The sequence below is a fragment of the Leptosomus discolor genome, chromosome 20, assembly GCF_034619465.1.
Source record: "Leptosomus discolor isolate bLepDis1 chromosome 20, bLepDis1.hap2, whole genome shotgun sequence".
NCBI classification, from domain to species: Eukaryota; Metazoa; Chordata; class Aves; order Leptosomiformes; family Leptosomidae; genus Leptosomus; species Leptosomus discolor.
Window position 1 is genome coordinate 8,567,233 of NC_141410.1, and position 18,855 is coordinate 8,586,087.

At 52.6% G+C, this 18,855-nt stretch overlaps 3 protein-coding genes across 6 annotated transcripts; 2 read left to right on the plus strand and 1 right to left on the minus strand.

The window, feature by feature from the left end:
- Positions 1–1,445: 1,445 nt before the first annotated feature.
- Positions 1,446–2,507, plus strand: LOC104346657 (lysophosphatidic acid receptor 6-like). Its single transcript, XM_009951480.2, has one exon. The coding sequence runs from the start codon at positions 1,446–1,448 to the stop codon at positions 2,505–2,507; it is 1,062 nt and encodes a 353-aa protein (XP_009949782.2).
- Positions 2,508–4,929: 2,422 nt separating this feature from the next.
- Positions 4,930–17,171, minus strand: INTS11 (integrator complex subunit 11). 4 transcript variants are annotated; one of them, XM_009951477.2, is made up of 17 exons: positions 16,536–17,032; positions 15,541–15,638; positions 14,697–14,770; positions 14,258–14,486; positions 14,056–14,154; positions 13,924–13,958; positions 13,149–13,287; positions 12,180–12,244; positions 11,462–11,651; positions 10,711–10,794; positions 10,017–10,106; positions 9,230–9,392; positions 8,379–8,486; positions 7,697–7,758; positions 6,679–6,821; positions 5,919–6,048; positions 4,930–5,109 (listed from the first exon to the last, which is right to left on the minus strand). In XM_009951477.2, the coding sequence occupies exons 1-17, from the start codon at positions 16,561–16,563 to the stop codon at positions 5,044–5,046; spliced, it is 1,803 nt and encodes a 600-aa protein (XP_009949779.1). In that variant the 5' UTR covers positions 16,564–17,032; the 3' UTR covers positions 4,930–5,043. The 4 variants fall into 4 exon arrangements, with proteins under 4 accessions (XP_009949779.1, XP_009949780.1, XP_086332184.1 ...); XM_086476058.1 differs by lacking the exons at positions 4,930–5,109; positions 5,919–6,048 and adding an exon at positions 17,151–17,171 and having other exon boundaries at positions 6,317–6,821; positions 16,536–16,706; XM_009951478.2 differs by lacking the exons at positions 14,258–14,486; positions 14,697–14,770.
- Positions 17,172–17,282: 111 nt separating this feature from the next.
- CPTP (ceramide-1-phosphate transfer protein) lies at positions 17,283–18,855 on the plus strand. Its single transcript, XM_086476192.1, has 2 exons — positions 17,283–17,395; positions 17,481–18,855. The coding sequence occupies exons 1-2, from the start codon at positions 17,283–17,285 to the stop codon at positions 18,001–18,003; spliced, it is 636 nt and encodes a 211-aa protein (XP_086332318.1). The 3' UTR covers positions 18,004–18,855.

Genomic DNA, 18,855 nt, shown 5'->3' on the forward strand with positions numbered 1-18,855 from the left:
TCCATTAGATAAACAACTATTGGGAGGAAGCGCGATTGTGTGATTTCAGAGTTTCCTTTGGAAAGTACCCAACAACCTCTGTGTTTTTATGTGTTCAATGGCTCAGCTTTAGGGACGTTGTGCAGATTGTAGCTGGGTCTCATTTCTCCGCTGCCTTCAAGTGCTTCTGTTCAGGGGTCTGTCTGGCTTGGTTACTCAGATTTCATTTCTATTTGATGGAGAGAAGCTGCTGGAGTGCAGTTTCTTGCTTATGTGATGCGAGTGACCCAGATGAGAGGAGTCCTACGTGGACAGGGCCTCTTTCCCGGATTTCAAACCCATAAACTAGTCCTTTAGGCTCCCTTTGTAACAGGTCAGCGGTGGTTTTAGGCTTCAAAGTCACCCACCAGCTTACACCCAGCCTTCCCACTCGTATATGAACGTCAGCTGAGGTATAAAAGTGTGGGTGGGAAGGATGGAAAACCACCTCTCAGGTGGTCTGTGTGCGTGTTTTCGGGTCTGATGATGACCCGGGGCTGTATCTTGTTCTACCTGCTCCCCTGCAAACGAATGTTTGTCCCAAGAGACCCGGCACATCTTGTCTGAAGTGCTGAGCCCTTCCCCTTACTGCTGCTGCTGGAGCTGGTGTCAGTGCTGCTGCCCATCCGCCCCAAACCGCTCCTAAATGGGGGTGGTGCCGCTGCTGCTGGTTTGGGTAACAGCTTGGCACGGATGCCCACTGCCTGTCTCAGTTCTGTGCTTTAGATGCTATTCCTTAATTTTAGCAGGAAGGTTCCGCGCGTGCTCTGTGTAGAAGGGCAGCAGCGAGGCTCAGCAGTTGAGTCGCACAGATACTGGGACACGGGAGCACATGGGAGCCCCTGGGAAGGCCAGTCCTGCTCGGGGGTTTGCCATCGCTGCTGCTTTTTTCCTGGGAAGCTGCACAAGCCAGTGCTCTGATTTTTTTTATTTTTTTAAGGAGAGGATAACAACATCGTACATCTCTCAGCAATGACCCAGGAGTTTTGGTAGGACTTAGGAATGGGAAATTAATTACAAGGACCTCCAAAGGTGTATCACTGCTGCAGTTCTCCTGTGCTGCTGCAATTGCTGGCCCATCCTTAGCCAGAACTGTAGCCTTCTATGTGTCTTTTGGGGGGGTGGGGGAATTGCTGCCTGTGTTACTTCAGTATCGTCACCCTGTGACGATTTCAATACCAGTAAATACTCTGTCTGCCGTGTAAACTTCAAATGTTTGTGTTTTAAATGATTTATTCTCCCTTCTAGAAACGCTGCTTTCCATCTAAATATACCAAGCAGAGACTTCACCAGACTTAACGTCGCCCACTTGTGTAGCTCCAGCTCTTACCCACTTCAAAGGAAATAAAACTGGAGAAGCTCCTGAGGTAAGGGACGGCTTGGGACTTTTATCCCATGTTGGATATCCCCACGCTCCAGCAGAGATCATGGCAGATGTTTCCTGGACTGAAGGAGCCTCCAACGAGACAGCTGCCAGTGCTGGTTCAGGGTTCAGTTTGGAAGCAGACTTCCAGTATTCCTTGTTTACGGTCATCTACAGCATTGTCTTCGTGCTGGGACTGATAGAAAATGTCTTGGCTCTGTACCTCCTGTCCTGCAAGGTAAAGCACACTTCCCACTCCCACGTGTACATGATTAACCTCGCTCTGGTAGACACCTTGTTCGTTTGTGTGTTGCCTTTTAAAATTCATTACCACCTGCATGGGAACCACTGGATCTTTGGTGACATGTCTTGCAGGGTAACCGGGACTCTGTACTACATCAACATCTACCTAAGCATTGCCTTTTTCACCTGCATTTGTGTCGATCGCTACGTGGCCGTGTTGCACCCCTTCACCTACATCCGGATCAAAGCCGGGCACTACGTGATGGTGGTCACGGCCCTCTGGGTGGTCGCTCTCAGTGTCACGGTTCCGCTTATCGTTGGAGGGCCCCTCCACAACAGCGGCGTGAGGAACACCACAGCGTGTTTCGAGAACTTCGCGACGAGCAGCTGGACTTACCGCATGGCACCGTACAACATCCTGGCCTTAGTTTTTGGGTTTGTGATCCCCTTTTCCATCATTCTGATCAGCTACCCTCTCATTGCTAAGAGGATCTCCCAGATCAAGCACAGCATCCGCAAGAGGAAGGCCCTGAGGACTATCTACATCATCTTGGTCATTTGTACGCTGTGCTTCCTCCCCTATCACCTCACTCACTTGCTCCACTTTTTAATGAGAATCCGGGTCATCCAGAACGAGTCCTTTACCAACTTGATCTACAAAATGCGAAGGGTCACCTTGGCCCTTGTGAGTGTCAACTGCTGCCTGAACCCGCTCTTGTACTACTTCACCTCTTCCACCAAGCGATGGCACTTCAACTTCAGGCTCAGGTTCAGGTCTAAAATGGTGTACACAATCTGTGACCAGAAATTCGGGGAGTCTCCCTACGTTTATAAACTACAACAGAGACGTGGAAATAAAAACCACAGAGATGGAACCGACTGATCTGCTTAAGTACGTACAACATTCATCTTTCCAACTGTTTCCTCAAAACCAAACCTGTAAAGGTACCAGGTTTTTTTCATGCAGGGGCTGTTACACCAAGGCAGCACTGGAGGGAAGTGCCCGACAGCGAGGTATTTTTAGTAGCCAGCTAGGACAGCACCCGGGGGAGCTGTATTCTCTAACAGTCCTGGCTAGCACACGGTGAAACATGAATGTCGATGTTTTGGCCTCCTTTTGTTTAACTTTGGCGTTGGCAGGAGAACAGAGGGCTCTTTTCTGGAAAGCAGTACAGCCCTGGAAAGGGTTATGTGAAAGAACCCGGTGGATGGGGCAGTCCTGCTTGGCTTCTCCCCGTTTTGGAGGGATCCTGTTTTCTCTCCCCAGGCCACGCTGTAGCCAGCTGGGGTCGCAGGCTGCTTTCTGCCTGCGTTCCCCAGCCAAATAAGGGCTTCTCAGCCCTTCCGTGACTCCACTGCTGGCCTTCCCGAGGAGGGTTTCAGTGCAGGGGTTCTAGCGTGGCAGCCTGCGGGTGCAAGCTGGACCCCTGTTAATGCAAGTCCAGAAGATACCAGAGCCAAGTAGTTACCAGTCAGTTAACCCTGTGCAGGCCCAAACCAAGCTCCTCTGGCCACACACTCACTGGGGGAAGTTACTGCAGGAGCTGGCACGACTCCTTACGCTCTGCAGTCCTGTTCAGATGCCAAAGTTCTCTTTTTTTAGTTGCATTTTGTGATACAATGTCTGACCTATTTCACCCCTTCTTGTGTATTAGCAGAACCACACAGCTTCTGAGAACTGCTGAGTTCTCCACCCCGTGGAACGTGAGACTTTGGAGAGAATTCATCATCTGTGGGTTATCAGAGGCACCAGAAAAACCACTGGCTTGGCTGACAAACCTGCTTAAACACCAACAGTTTAGCGAAGAGGATGTGATTTTGGTATCGGCTGCACAGACTGACTGTTCTGTTCCTTCCCACGGCCCCCCATAAACTGCATAAAGTTCCTAAGTGCTACGGGCCTGCAGGCACGTGAGAGCGCTGAGCGAACAGAGGGGAAAGGGTCGTGGGGCTTCTTTGACAGGGAACCAGGTAGCCCTAACGGTGGCCATGTGCTACAGCGGTGGGGCCACGTCCAGGTGCCCAAAAGCAGGTGAGAAGTCACAGTCTGACTCGGGGTTCCTGGTTTGTGCTGTGCTGTTGGAACAAGACCTGCCCTGGGCCTTAGAGGAGGGAGGGAGTAAATTACGGTGGCAGAACGGCGCGGGGAGCTCTGTGGTCGTGTGTCTCTGTGATGTAGCAACTTCTCTTTGCACAACAGCGGACGTTGCAGCTTCTGCCCCTATTCAGACCATTTTCTGATGGCAGCTGATGCCACAGGCTACTCTGAAGACTGGAGGTAAGAGGCTTGGAAAGTAAGAACCACGGGTGCAGGGGTAGGTCGGGGTCTTGGTTTGTGGAAGAAAAAACCCACCCCGTGCATTATGATGTAAGCAAAGGGTCTTGAATTTTTCTATCGATCGGTTAAAGCCACCCACTGAACCACTTCAGCATTCTGAGCTGGGTGCAGCAAGCAACCGAGCGCAGAGCTGAAGTGATCAGAATGGAGCCGCAGCCTTGTCACAGCCGGTGCTTTCTTGTCATGGAGCAGGATTACGGGTGTCAGGACGGGCCTGAGGCGCAGCAGTTCCTGCTCCGTGCGCTCTGCAGCACCTTAACGGACACCGATCGCTAACGGTGGGTCAGTCACCGCCCTCCTCCTCCTGGATTTTGCTTTTAGCTCAGAGGAATTTAGGTAAAAACCTGCTCAAACTTTTCTAACACACTGCAAATAAGGATTTTGCTGTTGCTCTGCTTGACTGGGCTTGGTAAGCCAAGTGCAAAGCCTCTCTCTCGTAAACTGGAGCTGAGGAGAGCTGCTGAGGGAGCACTGGGACAAACTGGCCTTTTACCTTTCATGAGAGACTGCTATTTTTGTCCCATGTAGAGGCCATGGAAATGCCTCCCAGCCCGGGAGGGACTATTCTTTCTAACTAAGCACAGGTTTTATGTTCTGGACAAAAGCAGAAACATTTTTATTAGAGGCTCCGTCCAGGAGTGCAGCTTTCCTGCAGGCTGGCCCTGGGGGAGGTACGGCTAATTAAAAAAGTTATGCCACTGGGGGAATGGCATGTTTAGGGCTTTGTACTCTTGCCTCCTTTATACTTATAGTTTGCATTTTAATTGCCAAGCTTTGAAAGCTCCTTGTTTTACTCAGCACTGCGGAGGTTTTCGGGGAAATGAGCTGTGGGAGGGGAAAACGCTGAGTATCTCTTACCTGACTGTGTGAGCAACTCAGAGCTTGTTCCCAGGACTCTAAAAACAGGCTGTAATGACGCCCTGGCCAGGGCTCCAGCCCTGTGGAACGGTACATGCTGTCACTGCAGTAAGTGGACAAACACTCTAATTCCTTTATTAAAACAAAACTAGATAAAAACCCATTGTAAACAAAATAAAATCCAAATCTCTCTGAAACACCACTGTGCCTGCTGCTGCGTTGCTCATGATGTGCTCTGGGGCAGCCCTTTTTTGAGAAGGGATGTGAGAAAGCTGCCCAGCTCTTCATCCTAGAGAGAATAAAGAGAAATGGGATGAAAGCAAGCTTGTACTTTCCCCGTTGGGGCAGTAAATTTGCCTGTGGTGCCTAGAAATAGACTGAAATAATTCTTGGGCGCAGCAAAATCTAGCAGTGTTCAAAACTGGAAAGCAAGCCGGGCAGCACAAGTGTGTTTCTGGGTGTTCTTTCAAAGTATCAGTGTAAAACTCCCATTTGTCAAAGCAGGTGTCTGGACCTGAGGTGTCTCTTTTGGGGAAAACAACCATTTTTTGTGAACACAAAGAATAAAGAACCATTGATACTTTGTTTTTGCTTTTCCCTCAAGGCATTTCCTTGCTGTAAAGCAAGCATTTAAAAATACAGCCGTAGCAAGGATACTTTTGAAAGGAAGCAAGCATAATGTCTGTGTCTAATCTTACCCCAATGCAGCATTAGCCAGCTTTCTGCTTGTTATTCAACGTTTCACATCCAAGAAGTACAATATAAAAATACCCCTGCGCTCTGTACGGCTGTAGCGATACCGCCGAGGGTTTAGGAGCTGGACACTACACAGACCTGATGGTAATTAACTGTAATTGTATTAAGTGTAATTACTCCAGATCAGTTGCCTTGAGTTCAGTGGTTCCAGAGAAAACTGACTCACCAGAGCTCTGCAAAAGGATTTGTACCAAACCGAAAACGGTGAAGAAAATAGCAGCGACTCAGCCCGTCACCCCCCAGTCAGAGGAAGACCCACCCTGACAACAGCCACCCCGCCTTGTGGGGCAGTTTTGGACTGTACAGACTCTGCCTGAAAAGTGTGTCTTCAAGTATCCCCACCTGGTAAGTCCAGGACACGAGCAGAACTTTGGTTCCTTGATCCTCCGAGTGTGCCGTGGCCTGGATAAGGATGGACTCTACTGTGATAGACCCATCGGGGAGATGCTGCACCGAGTAATCTTTCAGGACCCTGGGAAGAGAGAAGGCAGATGATTTATTTTGGCTGGGACACGTGTACGAACTGAAGGGGGAGGGTCACCCCCTGTATCTCTGAATCCCCAACACCAGCATGTTGTTACTAGGAAGGGAGACTGGGGCTGATTTCTGGCTGATGTTGATCGTGTGGGACTTCCCACCGAATTTATTTCTGCCTTTCAGGATAGCTACAGCTCCAGTGTGAACCCTGCTCATCCGAGCGAAGCACAGAATCGCCCAGCTGCCTGTAGGAAGGGAACAGCTTTTAAGGTTCCTCTGCTGCTGCCTTTTGAACAGCTCTGAGGTGTCTCAACCCGATGCTGGATGGTCTCCCTCCGGACGAGGGCGCCAACTTCGGCGAGACGCGGCAGCGACAGCAGGCACAAAGATTTCAGGCGGCCCATGAGCTTGTAGGCTGATGACCAGCCTCTGGTGATGCAGACTAAAACCCAGAGCAGCTGCAGCTTCTCTGTCAGGATGTTCCCTCAGTAACTCTCTGGGGCTGGTCGGGAAGGCCAGAAAGGAGAGGGCACCTGTACCACCTACATTACTCATGAGAAGCTCAAGTCCCTCCCCAGGGGGGGAAAAAAAAAATCCCTGCAAACACAGCCAAGACCGGACTTGCCCTTTGAGGTGGTTGTACACCCGCAGCACGGTCTCGTGCTCCTTCCGCGGATCCTGAATGTGAACGCGGCAGGTGAAGCGCAGCTGATGTTCCGCCAGGCCCAGCTCCTTCAGAGCCTGCTCGGGGGAAACCAGGCGGAAGCTCTGCGGGGGAGAAGCACAAACCCCTTATCAACTATTTCTTTCCGCTTGCTCAAGTCTTACTCCTCCTCTGGGGTCAGCTGCACGCAGGTACGGGTTCACTGCTGCCAAACTCCAGCAGGTGTAAGGTCACTCCTTGAGCTGCTGCTGCTGCACGCGGTGACCGCTGGGCACGCGCCCCCGAGGGACAGCCAAAGGGAGAGGAAGACAGTGGCAAAACCTCCACCTAAATAATCCTGATTCTCTCTTTCCCCCACATTAAAGTCACTCTCTGAATGGAAGTTGCTTTAACCTCTTTACCGGGGGGGGGAAAGATTTGTTTAAATCTAACCCTGAGGTTACAGCGTCGGAACTCCTCCCTTGGCACCTTCCCATCCAAACCGAGGTCGCCCGCAACGGGCGGCTGCTGCTGCTGCTGCCTTTTGGTTTGACAGGCACAGGGGATCAGAAACACCTTGGATCCACAGGCTGAAAACCAGTCTCCTCAGCACGCCTCTAGCTGCAGGGAGCAAGGGCAAAACCCAGACTTTGAACAGAAGCAGCTCTTCAAATTTACCTGTTCCCTGTGACTTCATCTGTGAGCGTTCATGAGAGCGACCGGTACAAATCCCACCGCCACAACGCCCTGCTCATGAACAGCAAGATACCGAATCTGAAGCTGCGGGGCCACGGAAGCCTCGCAGTCAAGACAACCGACAAGCCAAAGAGCGTCTTTTACAGATCCATCTCCCCAGGTACGGTGTTACTGGGCTCCTTCCCAGGAACTAGGACTGCTTGTCTTCATCTGGGTTTCCTGTTCACCCACAACTCCCGCAGGAATGACGACGACACACTCGCACAGAGGACACAAAACAAACGTTAAGGCCTCTTGTACTTACGTTATCCTTCATAATCAACGTGCCATGCATGAGCTTTGGCTTCTTGACATCCGGCAAGAGACCTAAACCAAGGCCAAGGGAAGAGAAAGATGAGCTGGTTAACGATCCTGCGCTGGCTTTTCACCCAAGATGCCTGCTACAGGACTTAACGGACTGGATTTCTGAGGCCCTGCCGAGGTTCAGAGGCAGATTTTACATCTTTGTTCTCTGTCTGATAAAGTGCACGGTGCGTAAACCACCATCAGAACTCCAGACATGCAAGAAACCAGGCTTAGTAACGCAGGACAACTGCCTCTCTTCCCCAATCTCTTCCTGATTGTGTGAGGTTTTAGATTTTTCTTAAATTTGGTTTATAAAAGTAATTCCAGCTTTCACAGACCTGGTTGTAAAAGCACACGTGGATCTTGTTCTCATAGCAAACGGGCCACGAGTAGCAACCGAGGTCTGTGGCTGTACTTGGTCTCACACGTTACTGACTACACGCTGGCAGCCCCGCAGCTGCTTCATCTCAGGAAGCTCTCAACCACTCAACGCTGATAAAAACCTGGTTTTTCGCAGAAAACACTGCGTTCAGGCAGCGTTGCTACACGTGGCCCTGCCCTGCTGTTTCCACCTCATACCAGCACTGTACCCCCCGGTGGCAGGGCCCAAAAGCTGAAGTTCTTGGTTGAAAGCGCGTCACCTATTGCTGTCTCTCTCTTCAAGAGTCCCAGGGATATGTCCACGGGGATGCTGGGATTGGTGAATATGGTTGTGGTCTCTCCATTTGCGGGCATGTAACAGCTGACATCTGCAACGTAAACGACCGCCATCAGGAACCCCAGACTGTCACTTCACCCACGAGCATCCCTGGAGTAGATGGTGCTGAGATTTTTGGCAGAAGCCGACTGCAGCTCTTGAGGACAGGAAGGGAAGTTTGGTAGCCATCTGCTGGAACTTAAAACCGGGCTGAAAAGTTGAACTGCTGCTCAGACTTCAGGCCAATGTCTGTCCCAGAACCCCAGAGGGGCAACACCTCCTAGCCCAGCTGTCCCCAACGCCTTGTGAGGGGTAAAAGGGTAACAGACTGCAACAGAACTGCCTGCACGCTGGCAGCGATGACAAATTACTGCAAAGAAAGCTGCAGGCAGTAAGTAACCACCCTCTGTGAGTTCTGTGCCTTCTGCTCATCATTTAAGAGTCAGCTTTTCCAAGGAATTCATTATTTTTTTCCTGGAGTGCATTCCCCTTAACTGAAGTTGCTGACTTACAACTTCAGGTGTTCCCCCACCTGCCTCGGCTTCTTTTAGGAGTCTCAAGAAACATAAATTCACTCAGTGCTCAGCTGTAGCACTATAAACTTCTACTTCCAAGTCCACGTGGGTATTACAATGAAATGGGCTTGCTATGTTGCAGACATGAGTTTCTAGAGGGTGACCGGTCCTGTAACTTAGGACCTCAGCCTCACTGTGCTGAGGTCCAGCGGATTACGTACGTGGACTTCAGCGCCTGCCTTCGACCCCCTTCCCGCCTCAGGACCAGCACTATACGTACGAAACTCCTGTTCTATTTTCTGCTTCAGAAACTCCATTTTCTTCGCTTCCCCGTGGACCAGGAGGACGTTCCGCGGCTCAGCCTGGCGGATCAGCTGCATTATTCCCTTGGCGTCCGCGTGGGCGCTGAAGGACATGTACTCCACCTGCATCTTCACTTCCAGCTGCGGGGAGCAGAAGGCACAGGCTCTGTGAGTCGGGAATTACTAGGGCTCGCTACAGCTCGTGTCCCACACACAAACTCCTCGGGGTGTAGCAGTAACAGCCAGGAAGGAGAACACCCGAATTGGAAAATGGGGTTGGAGAGCGCCACGTGTCAGCAGAGACTGAGACAATGCTGCATGGAAGAGCTTTCAGTTACTTACAGCATCGAACTGCCCAATTTCAGAGCACAACACTCGTGGCACAATTGCCAAAACAAAGCAAGACTTAAGGACAGTTGGTATCAGTTCTTTAATATCCTTGTCTGCCTAAAAGTGTATCATTTTTACCAATCTGGCTACTGGGGCCGAGTTATTAAACATTCAATATGCCCGTGACAGCCTTATGGCAGAAGAAGAGACACTGTTGATGATGCAAAGGGGGAAAAAAAAAAAACACCTTGTCCACCTCCCACCAAAATGTTACTTGGGCATCACGAGTCCAGATCCCTGCTGCCAAGGCGGAGGTAATGCTGCTTTCAGACCGACTCTGACATCGGGTATTTACAGTGTTGTCCACAGCACCTTCCCTTACAAGCACACGGTGTCCGACTACCCCAGGAACTTCTCCTCGAAAATAAAACTCACTATTTGTCTTCCTTCCATCTCCAGCTTGCGCTGTCCGCTCAGAATCTTATGGCCTACGGTTCCCTGCACGCAATAGCCGGGCATGATGACCTGAGGGGGGAAACCAGAACCATCCTCAAACTCTCCAACCATCCTCAAACTCTCCAACCATCCTCAAACTCTCCAACCATCCTCAAACTCTCCAACCATCCTCAAACTCTCCAACCATCCTCAAACTCTCCAACCATCCTCAAACTCTCCAACCATCCTCAAACTCTCCAACCATCCTCAAACTCTCCAACCATCCTCAAACTCTGTTAACACCAACAGAGCCACAACCGCCCGATGCTGTTCTCCCACCGGGCCAGCCTTCACGGGAGAGCTGCCGAGCGCCCAACGCCAGAACACGCAATTAAAAAGCATCCTGCTGCAATCAAGGCACCGCTAAGTAAGAACAGACACTGGTTACAAACATCTTGGAAGCGGCTTCAGATGAACGGAAGCCCTTCTGAAAGTGAAATCTCCCCCAACCGCCCGTCCGAGGCAGGTTCTCCTCCGCTGGCCCCATGGCACCCAGGGAAGAAGGAACGTCAGCGCCTGAAGCGCTCTCTGCCCTGGGCTGTGCTCAGGGAACGCTCCCCTGCGACCTCTGGTCTCGTGGCTGGGGCGGCACCGCGGTCCCATGAAGGTCACTCAAGGAAACAGCGTTTCTTACCATGTTCTTTTCGTTCCCGGCCCATTTCCTGAAGATTTGGAGGGACTGTCCTGCGTGAAGCATCCCAGGGGTTGCAAACACAACCTGGAATTCAGAGATGTGCTGAGAATCACCACATAAACCAGGGATTTTTCCATTACTTGTATACATACCCTAAAGCTGCAGCGTGGCCACTAACACATTACAGCACACCGACTACATCAAAGCCCTAATGAGGATTTTTGCTGTTTCCTTTCCCCCCCCCCTTGTCTAATTCTCACCTAAGTTGAGCTACTGGTGTAGGAAATCCCTGTGAGCATCCATAGCGTCAATAAAAACTTTGAACACTTTTATAACGGTACTATCACACCCAACAGCTTCCTCCTTCAGCTACTGCCCAATAAACCGGTCAGAAATAAGCTCAGCAATCAGAGGGTGTTGTGGAGGATCTGTCTCCTGACAAGTCAAAATAATCTACTGTCGAAATTACAGTTTCAAGCAGGTCCAGAGCTATACATCAGATGAACACGCAGTCTTTTTTTTTTTTATTCTTAACTTTCCTGAAAGAGGCAGAAAGATCTTTAACAGTTACGCAGCTAAAGGCATCCGGAGGGCCTGGCCACGAGAGGGTTTTAGCTGGGATACTGGTATTACTGGGTGGAGGATGCTCAGCTTTTGCAGCTGCCTCTCTGCTCAGCCAGGACCAGGGTGGTATAAACCCACCTCCCTGGCACTCCCCGCCCGCCCTGGTACCTCGCTAGCGCCCACTCACCATAGGCCCCGGGTTGTCTGCAAAGGCCCGATCAAAGGCTTTGATGTGCTTGAATTCAAACATGTTCCTCTGCACAAACGTCTTCCGAATTTTCTGGTTAGTCCAGGTGATGAAGAGCTTGTAATAATGGTTGGCCTTCTCCGTCAGTCCCGTGGAGAAATAAATGGGAGCCTTCAAATTCATTCTTTCCCTGTAGAAAAGCATCCCGGAGAGCTGTGAGGGCCCAGCGGGGAGCGTGGCGATCCGGGCAGGGAGTCCATAAACCTCTGTGGGCTCCACAGATTTTTTTTTTTTATGTGCATTCCCTGCTCTGGGTGAGCTGGGAATGAGTCCTGTGACACCCCTACGGCGCCACGCGGCAGCTTAAACCAACGTAGGCTTCAGTCCACTCCTCACCCGCTACAGACAACGTCCCCTACCACTGCCAATCATTCCGCTATGGGAGATAATGAAGAGCTGTATCATTCGCTGGTACCAAAACCACTTCCACACAACCCTTATGCGTAAGTTCAACATTTGTTCATCCCTCCCCAGCTCCCATGAAAAGTTTCACGTGGCCAAGGCGCAATCATGGGTTTTTACAGGACAGCTGATCCCAGCAGGCAGAGGAACGCTAATGAGAACACTTGTGCTAAACAGACGTGGAAGAAGCACAGAAACCTGCCAGGACCACGACGCGAGGAGGACAAAAAGGAGGTGGTACACGCACAGCACTCACCAGAACGTTTCCAATAAAATACAGAGTTCCTGGGCACGTCCAAGGGCAAAAACTGGGATAAGAACCTGCAATTGAGATGTGATTGAGCCTGTGAAACCCAAACAGCACCGGAACAGCGCGGCAGCGTTATCATTCCTCAACAAGTCCCTCCGTTCCTCTCGCTTTCTGATACTCTTTTGCTGCCCTTTCTTTCCACGGGAAGGTGCTGGTCTGCAGTTTCGGAATGAAAGGCACCGATACTCGACAAGCACCTTCCAGCCTGGCCAGCACCTCGGTTTGCACATCCCGAGGAAAGGCTGTGGCAGGACGTGGTGCTTGGGAACAGAGTCAGTTCCGTTCTCTCCCGGGTAATATGAAAACAAGTGGTTGAGAGCATCGGTTTGGCATTATTTATGGAAACGGACACCGAGAGGAGTGTCCGTGGCCACCTGAGGCTGCTCCCATCGAGTCACCCCGCACGGGAACAGCCCTCACCCCAAGCCAAACAGCCGGGCGGGCGGAAGCCACAGCCGAGGCACCGTCAGCCAGGCGCTCGCAGGGGGTTTGGCACAGGCAGCACGGCGCTGTAGGATGCTGAACGCAGCCCTGGCCACGCTGAGCTCGTTTCTGATCACCAGAGCACCAACGGAACAGTCTCAGTGTCATAACTCACACGATTATGGGGACGCTTCGGGATACAAGGCGCAAATCAAGTTACCTTTGCCTTTACCCCCCGTACTTGCGGGCTGCAGGCACAGCACTGCCCTCGCTGTCTCCTTAGCTCATAGTTTGGTTTTCTTCTTGGCGTAATTTCAGTGTTTAATATTCTGTATTTTAAAGTACAGATGGAGGAATACGACAACGCCTCCAGTTCCACGTAGCGGTCACACGCAGCTGCCCCAGTTTAGTGACAGTTACGCACCACGACAGAGCCAGCGAGAGCTTCGCAGAGCAACACCCACATCCCTTAGGTTATCAGAACACTGTTACCTTCCCTCCTCTCTCGACAGTCTCGTGAACTTTCTTCAAGAAGTCTCTTTCTCTGCAGCGTTTGGAATCTCTGATAGTTGTGGCGTAGGTGGACTCACTGATTAATAGATCTGGGCGACACTTATCAATCCAGGCAGCACTAGAGCAAAAGGAATTTAAAATTTAAAAAAAAAACCCCAAGGGTGGGGGGAGTTGGGTTAGGTATTGGGTTTGTACCTATTTGTATCTATCTCATTATTTCCTTATTGTTATTGTTTCATTAAAGCTGGTTTAGTTTTCCAAACCATAAAGTCTCTCTCCCTTGTTCTCTTTCCCTTTTGGGAGGGGACAGGGGTTAACAGAGAGCGTCTGTCATCCGTTAGTGGCCGGCCCAGCCTCACCCCATCACAATCCTAAATAGCACAAATATTATAAACCTCTCATGTAGGCCAGTAAAAATAGAATTAAAGTCTGTGATGGGCCACTCTCTTGGAAAGAAAGACACCTTTAGACGATACCATGACAATAAAACGTTTCAAACATCCAAGTCCAATCATTGCGTAGCCTTAAAGGAAGATCAATATGAGCACACAGATCACGTTGAAGTCTGTCTGGAAGAATCAATCTGTCTGTTCATTCCTGTAATTCGACATTGCCTTTGTCTTTCCACCAAAGACATGGTTAATTGTTCCAGCCTCCCAACAGAGGATCGGAGCCCCCAGTACAAACAGAGGCTGTGCTAAAACCTTCCTGTCAGCAACACCTACGATCCACAGCGACTCAGCTTCCTACTTACCCTAGATGTCTGTCAGGGGTCATGTTGTAATCACCCTAAACGGAAGAGAAACCCGTTAATATTCCCAAGGGACCGGGACAGGCCGCCCCCCAGGAGACGCGGGCACCCGCCGCCGCCGCCGCGTGCACTCACAGTGTACACCACCGCCTCGCAGCCGACCTTGATCTGGAACATGGCTGCCCCCAGCACGTGGCCCGCGTAGTACGCCTTGATCTCCAGCTCCTCGTCCACCTGCCCGAAGAGGCCACCACGGCGTCAGCGCCCACATCTTGAACCCAACGCTGCTCTGGCCTCCTGCCACCACCCAGGGGGCCTGACCCCAACGGCCGCTCACCTGAACGGTCTGGTGAAGGTGCACGGCCACCACTTTTTTCATACAGTCTTTAATCATTTGGGAAGTGAAGAAGTTCGTTTCCCCTTTCTTATCCACGGTTATTTTCCTGTAGTCCTCCAGCAGGATGGGGCAGATGGCCTTGGTTGGGTGCGTCATGTAAATGGGCCCGTCGTAACCCACCATTTCGCTGAAATAGGGTAAAGCTCCGCAATGGTCCAAGTGGAAGTGGCTGCGAAAAGACACAGAGGATCAAGGAGACGCTGCAGAGGAATTCAGCTCGCCTGCTCCTCAGGTCTTGCTTCGGAGTTTTAAAGCACCCGCATTGAGGAACGGCCCAAAAGACGAAGGATGAACTCACAAGGGTTTGGGTTACCAGGGAGAGCACACCAAGCTTCCCCGTTGCCCGTCTGAGCCCTGACAAGGACGGAACCTTCCTCACCTGATGATGACGCAGTCCAGAAAGTCAGTCAGCCTTCCGTTCTGGGTGATGTACGAGAAGTCAGGGAAGCGCCTCTGCAAAGACACCCACAACCAGGCTCCCCGTGAGCAGACAAAGCCAACACCGCCTCGCCAGTCCGACCCACAGCGGCGGGGATGGCCCGAAACGCTGGGAACCCGCTGGAACCCACGTGGGGGGCAAGCCTGGGGCGGGGCAGCAGCCAGCGTCAGCAGCAAGGGCTGCCGGCAGCACCATCAGCATCTCCATGCGGAAGGAGTCAGAGAGGAAGAGGATGGGAGGACAGCCAGGGCGACTGTCCTGGCACGTAAGTGACCTACAGCGAGTTTCTCCTCGCGGTGAGACAGGTGACCCGCGCGGTGTAGCTCGCTCACGAGCACTACGGCAGAAAGCCTCAAAACCTTTTCCGTTCGCTCCTGCCACGCTTTGACTCTCTCTGCCCTCCAGAACACTTCGGCCTCTGCTCCTGGTGACCAACACCACGAGTATTTCCTACCGCCCTCTCCAAAGCGAGTAACTCGCTGCCCCAAGCCAAGCGCGGTGCCAAGAGCAGGCTAGCGGCAGGGTTAATGCTTTAAAGCACGGAAGACACCTGCCCACGTGAAACAACCCCCAGGGATGGAGCGCTCGGAGCCTGCTCGCTACTTTTTCAGCGTCCTCACGTGCGCGATAACGCGCGCCCGGCTGATATCACCCCTGTGCCACCTAAGAGGAGTCAGGCAACGTTCAAATAAAAGGGACCAGGGTGGAACAACGGGGAAAGCCCGGGCAGATGCACCCTTGGAAGCACCTCCCCACGACGCCCAGGCTTCCCCGCTGTACTCACGTCGTCGTTGTAGCCCATGTGCATCCCGCAGTCGAGCATGACGTTCTTCCCGGCGATGGACACGAGGATGCAGCTGCGCCCCACATCCTGGCCGGCTCCTGGGCCCAAGCAAAGGAAAGACACATAAGACATCTCTGGGAACATTTATGGGCACTTCAGAAGGTCCGGACAAACTTCCTTGCCCTTCTCCAGGGCAGGAAAACACCACATCCTTTCTTCCAAGCAGGCAGATCTGTGTGAGGGTAAGCAAACGTGACGGACTTACCCCGTTCCCTGCACTTACGACAGGGCCTTCCAGCCCCACTCGCCCGCCTGCGGCAAGTACGGCACCACGTCCAGCCCACGGGCAGCTCAGACACAGGGCACGCTCGTTCTCTGCCTGCTGCTGCGCAACTGCAGCTACCCAGCAAGAGCGGAATCGTCTCTTATCTCAACAGGACTGGCAGGGAACTCGGAGCTCGCAGGGCTCTGCACCTCCCCAAGCACTCAGTGATGGCACAGACCTTCACGAAGCTCTGGTTAAGTCCACACCGAGCCAGAAAACTGTCTGTCAGGATAAAGCAGTTCTCCTGCTCAGCACACCCTCTGCCCTCTCAGTGCATAAATGCATCTCAACAGTTTCTGTGTAACCCATAAACAAGAAAAAAAAAGAGAAAAATTTGCTTCCTCTGGATCTTCAGCACCGTGAACGAATGCTCCACCGATACTGTACAAGGCTACGCCTTTGCCAGCACGGACTGATGAATCCTGTAACCAAACCAGGGTTATCAGACTGTTTGGAGTCTGGCTTGAAAGACAAAAGGACAGCGACACACTGACAAGAATCGAGTTAGACGCTAACAACTGCGACACACGTCGCCGTACAGCACCACGGCCAGCTTTGGCGGCACGGAAAAGCACAAACGTCCCCAGCAGTCTGACACGTATTGCTTTGATTTGTGAATTCCAAAGCTTTTCAGTGTTTCTATTTCAGGACAATTTTAGATTGGACTTACCCAAGGGCGTGACTTTTATTTCAGGCATGTTCACAAACTCTAAATCTCTAACTGCATGGCCAGTTATTCCAGAAACAGTCCACGAGAAGACGATTCGGCCGTTTTTGCAGCTGCCATTTCAGTTATTCTTCAGTATTAGGCAAAAGACTTAAGCAGAGGCCCAACTTCTCCCTAGAGGGAAGACGGAGAACACAAGTTGGATCAACACACGGATGATTAACAGCCCCTGGAAGTTCAGGCCTGCCTGGCTTCGCTAACCACCCTCGCCACGACGAGACAAGAAACACGGACCCACCCGCGGCAGGGGAGAGGAGAAGAAAGACGAGGGGAGAGGAGGAGAAGAAAGACGAGGGGAGAGGAGGAGAAGAAAGACGAGGGGAGAGGAGGAGAAGAAAGACGAGGGGAGAGGAGGAGGGACAGGGCTCCCGCTCCCAGCGGAGCTCATCTCCCCACCCCACGCCCCAGGCCGCATTTCCACGCACGACCGCGCTGCCCCGTCAGGGGAAAAACCTGCGTGAGGCCCAGGCAGGGCCGGCCCCGCCGCTCCCGCCCCCCGGCCCCGCAGCAGCGACCCCCGCAGCGGAGCATCATCCCCCCGGCCCGGCCCGGCCTCACCGCTCTCCCGGCCGCTCCGGGCCTGCTCCTCGGCGCCGCTGCGCATGCGTAGCTCCGCCACCCCGCAAGGACGGCCGCTGCGGATTGGCCCGGGCTGCGGGTGACGCGCGGCGGCGGCGGTGCCGCGGAGCGATGGCGGCCGCCTTCAGCTTGCGGGAGGTGCTCGGCGCCTTCCAGACGTGCGTGACGGAGCGGCGGGAGGTGCTGCTGGGCCCGTACCTGTGCGGCTGGCGGGGGCTCATCCGGTGAGTGCCCTCGGCGGGAGGCCCCGGGGCCCGGGCCCGGCTGCCCCGCGCGCGCTAACGCGAGCGTGTCTCCCCGCGCCCGCAGGTTCCTGCACAGCCTGGGCGCCATCTTCTCCTTCGTCTCCAAGGACGCGGTGGCCAAGGTGCAGATCATGGAGAGCTACTGCCGCGGCGAGCAGCGGGAGCGGTACGTGTCGCTGCAGGCCATGGTGGAATACGAGCTGGCCAACGGGCTGGTGGACGTCCAGAAGCGGTCGGAGCACCCGGACTCGGGCTGCCGCACCCTCCTGCGCCTCCACAGGGCCCTGCGCTGGCTGCAGCTTTTCCTCGAGGGGCTGAGAACGGGCGGGGAGGATTCCCGCACCTCCGTCATCTGCACGGACTCCTACAAGGCCTCCCTGGCTGCCTACCACCCCTGGGTCATTCGCAAGGCCGCCACGGTGGCTTTCTGCACGCTGCCGCCCCGCAACGCCTTCCTGGAGATCATGAACGTGGGTACGGCCGAGGAAGCTGTCGCCATGCTGGGCGAGGCCTTGCCCTACATCGGCGATGTCTACAGCATCACGCAGGAGCTCTTTGCCCAGCATCAGCTGCTTGACCTTCCTTGAGGGGAGGGACGTTCGAGGGCCGCGCCGCGTTCTGACGGGAGGCGGGTGAACCGGGTGAAAACCGGGTGTTTTCACAGATGCACAAGCGTCTGGTGCTCTGTCCTCGGTCACTCTCCTTTTCCAGGGCAGAGCTTGCAAAGCTATTCAGGTGCCTCACTTTATATTAAAAAAAAAAAAAAAGGTATCCATTTTTTTTTAAATGTATGTGTATCTGTGTCTGTGTGTCGAGCCTCAGCTCTCCAGTAAGAACACAGACACCATTAGCATGCTTAAGGGATTCCTTTTTTTCCTCCTGGATTCACTCTCCAGCTAGCCTGGGGGGGGATGGTTTCTTATTTAAGCCAAACTCGACCACCTCAGCAGCTTCTGTGCGCTTGCACCGATAGTTAAGACCTCATGGGAGAGCACAACTTTAGATGTGGCGCCTGAACGTGGGGTTTTTTTTATTGTTGTGGGGTGGGGTTTTTTTGGTGAATGTGTCAAATGCCTAAAAAATTACTTTCTGTCTGGGGAGAACGCTGAACTCGTACTGTAAATCACTGCTTTGTGACGCTTATGGCTTTTAGTGCCAGTAATTATGTATGTAATACCTGGTGTGCGTGTATGTGTGTATATATACACACACCCCAAAGTATGTGAAATGGCTTCTTGAGAGCTGAAAAAGCACTACACTGTTCGTTCAGGGTGACATGAGTATTTGGGGAGGAGGGAGAACTCCACAGGCTGTACTATGTTTTCATTGTGTGTCAGCTAGAAGGCATTTTGGCCTGACGTGACACGGAGTGATTCAGGAAATCACTGTTACCTCATGGAGATTAAACTAACGGGACATTAAATTATGTGAACAACGTG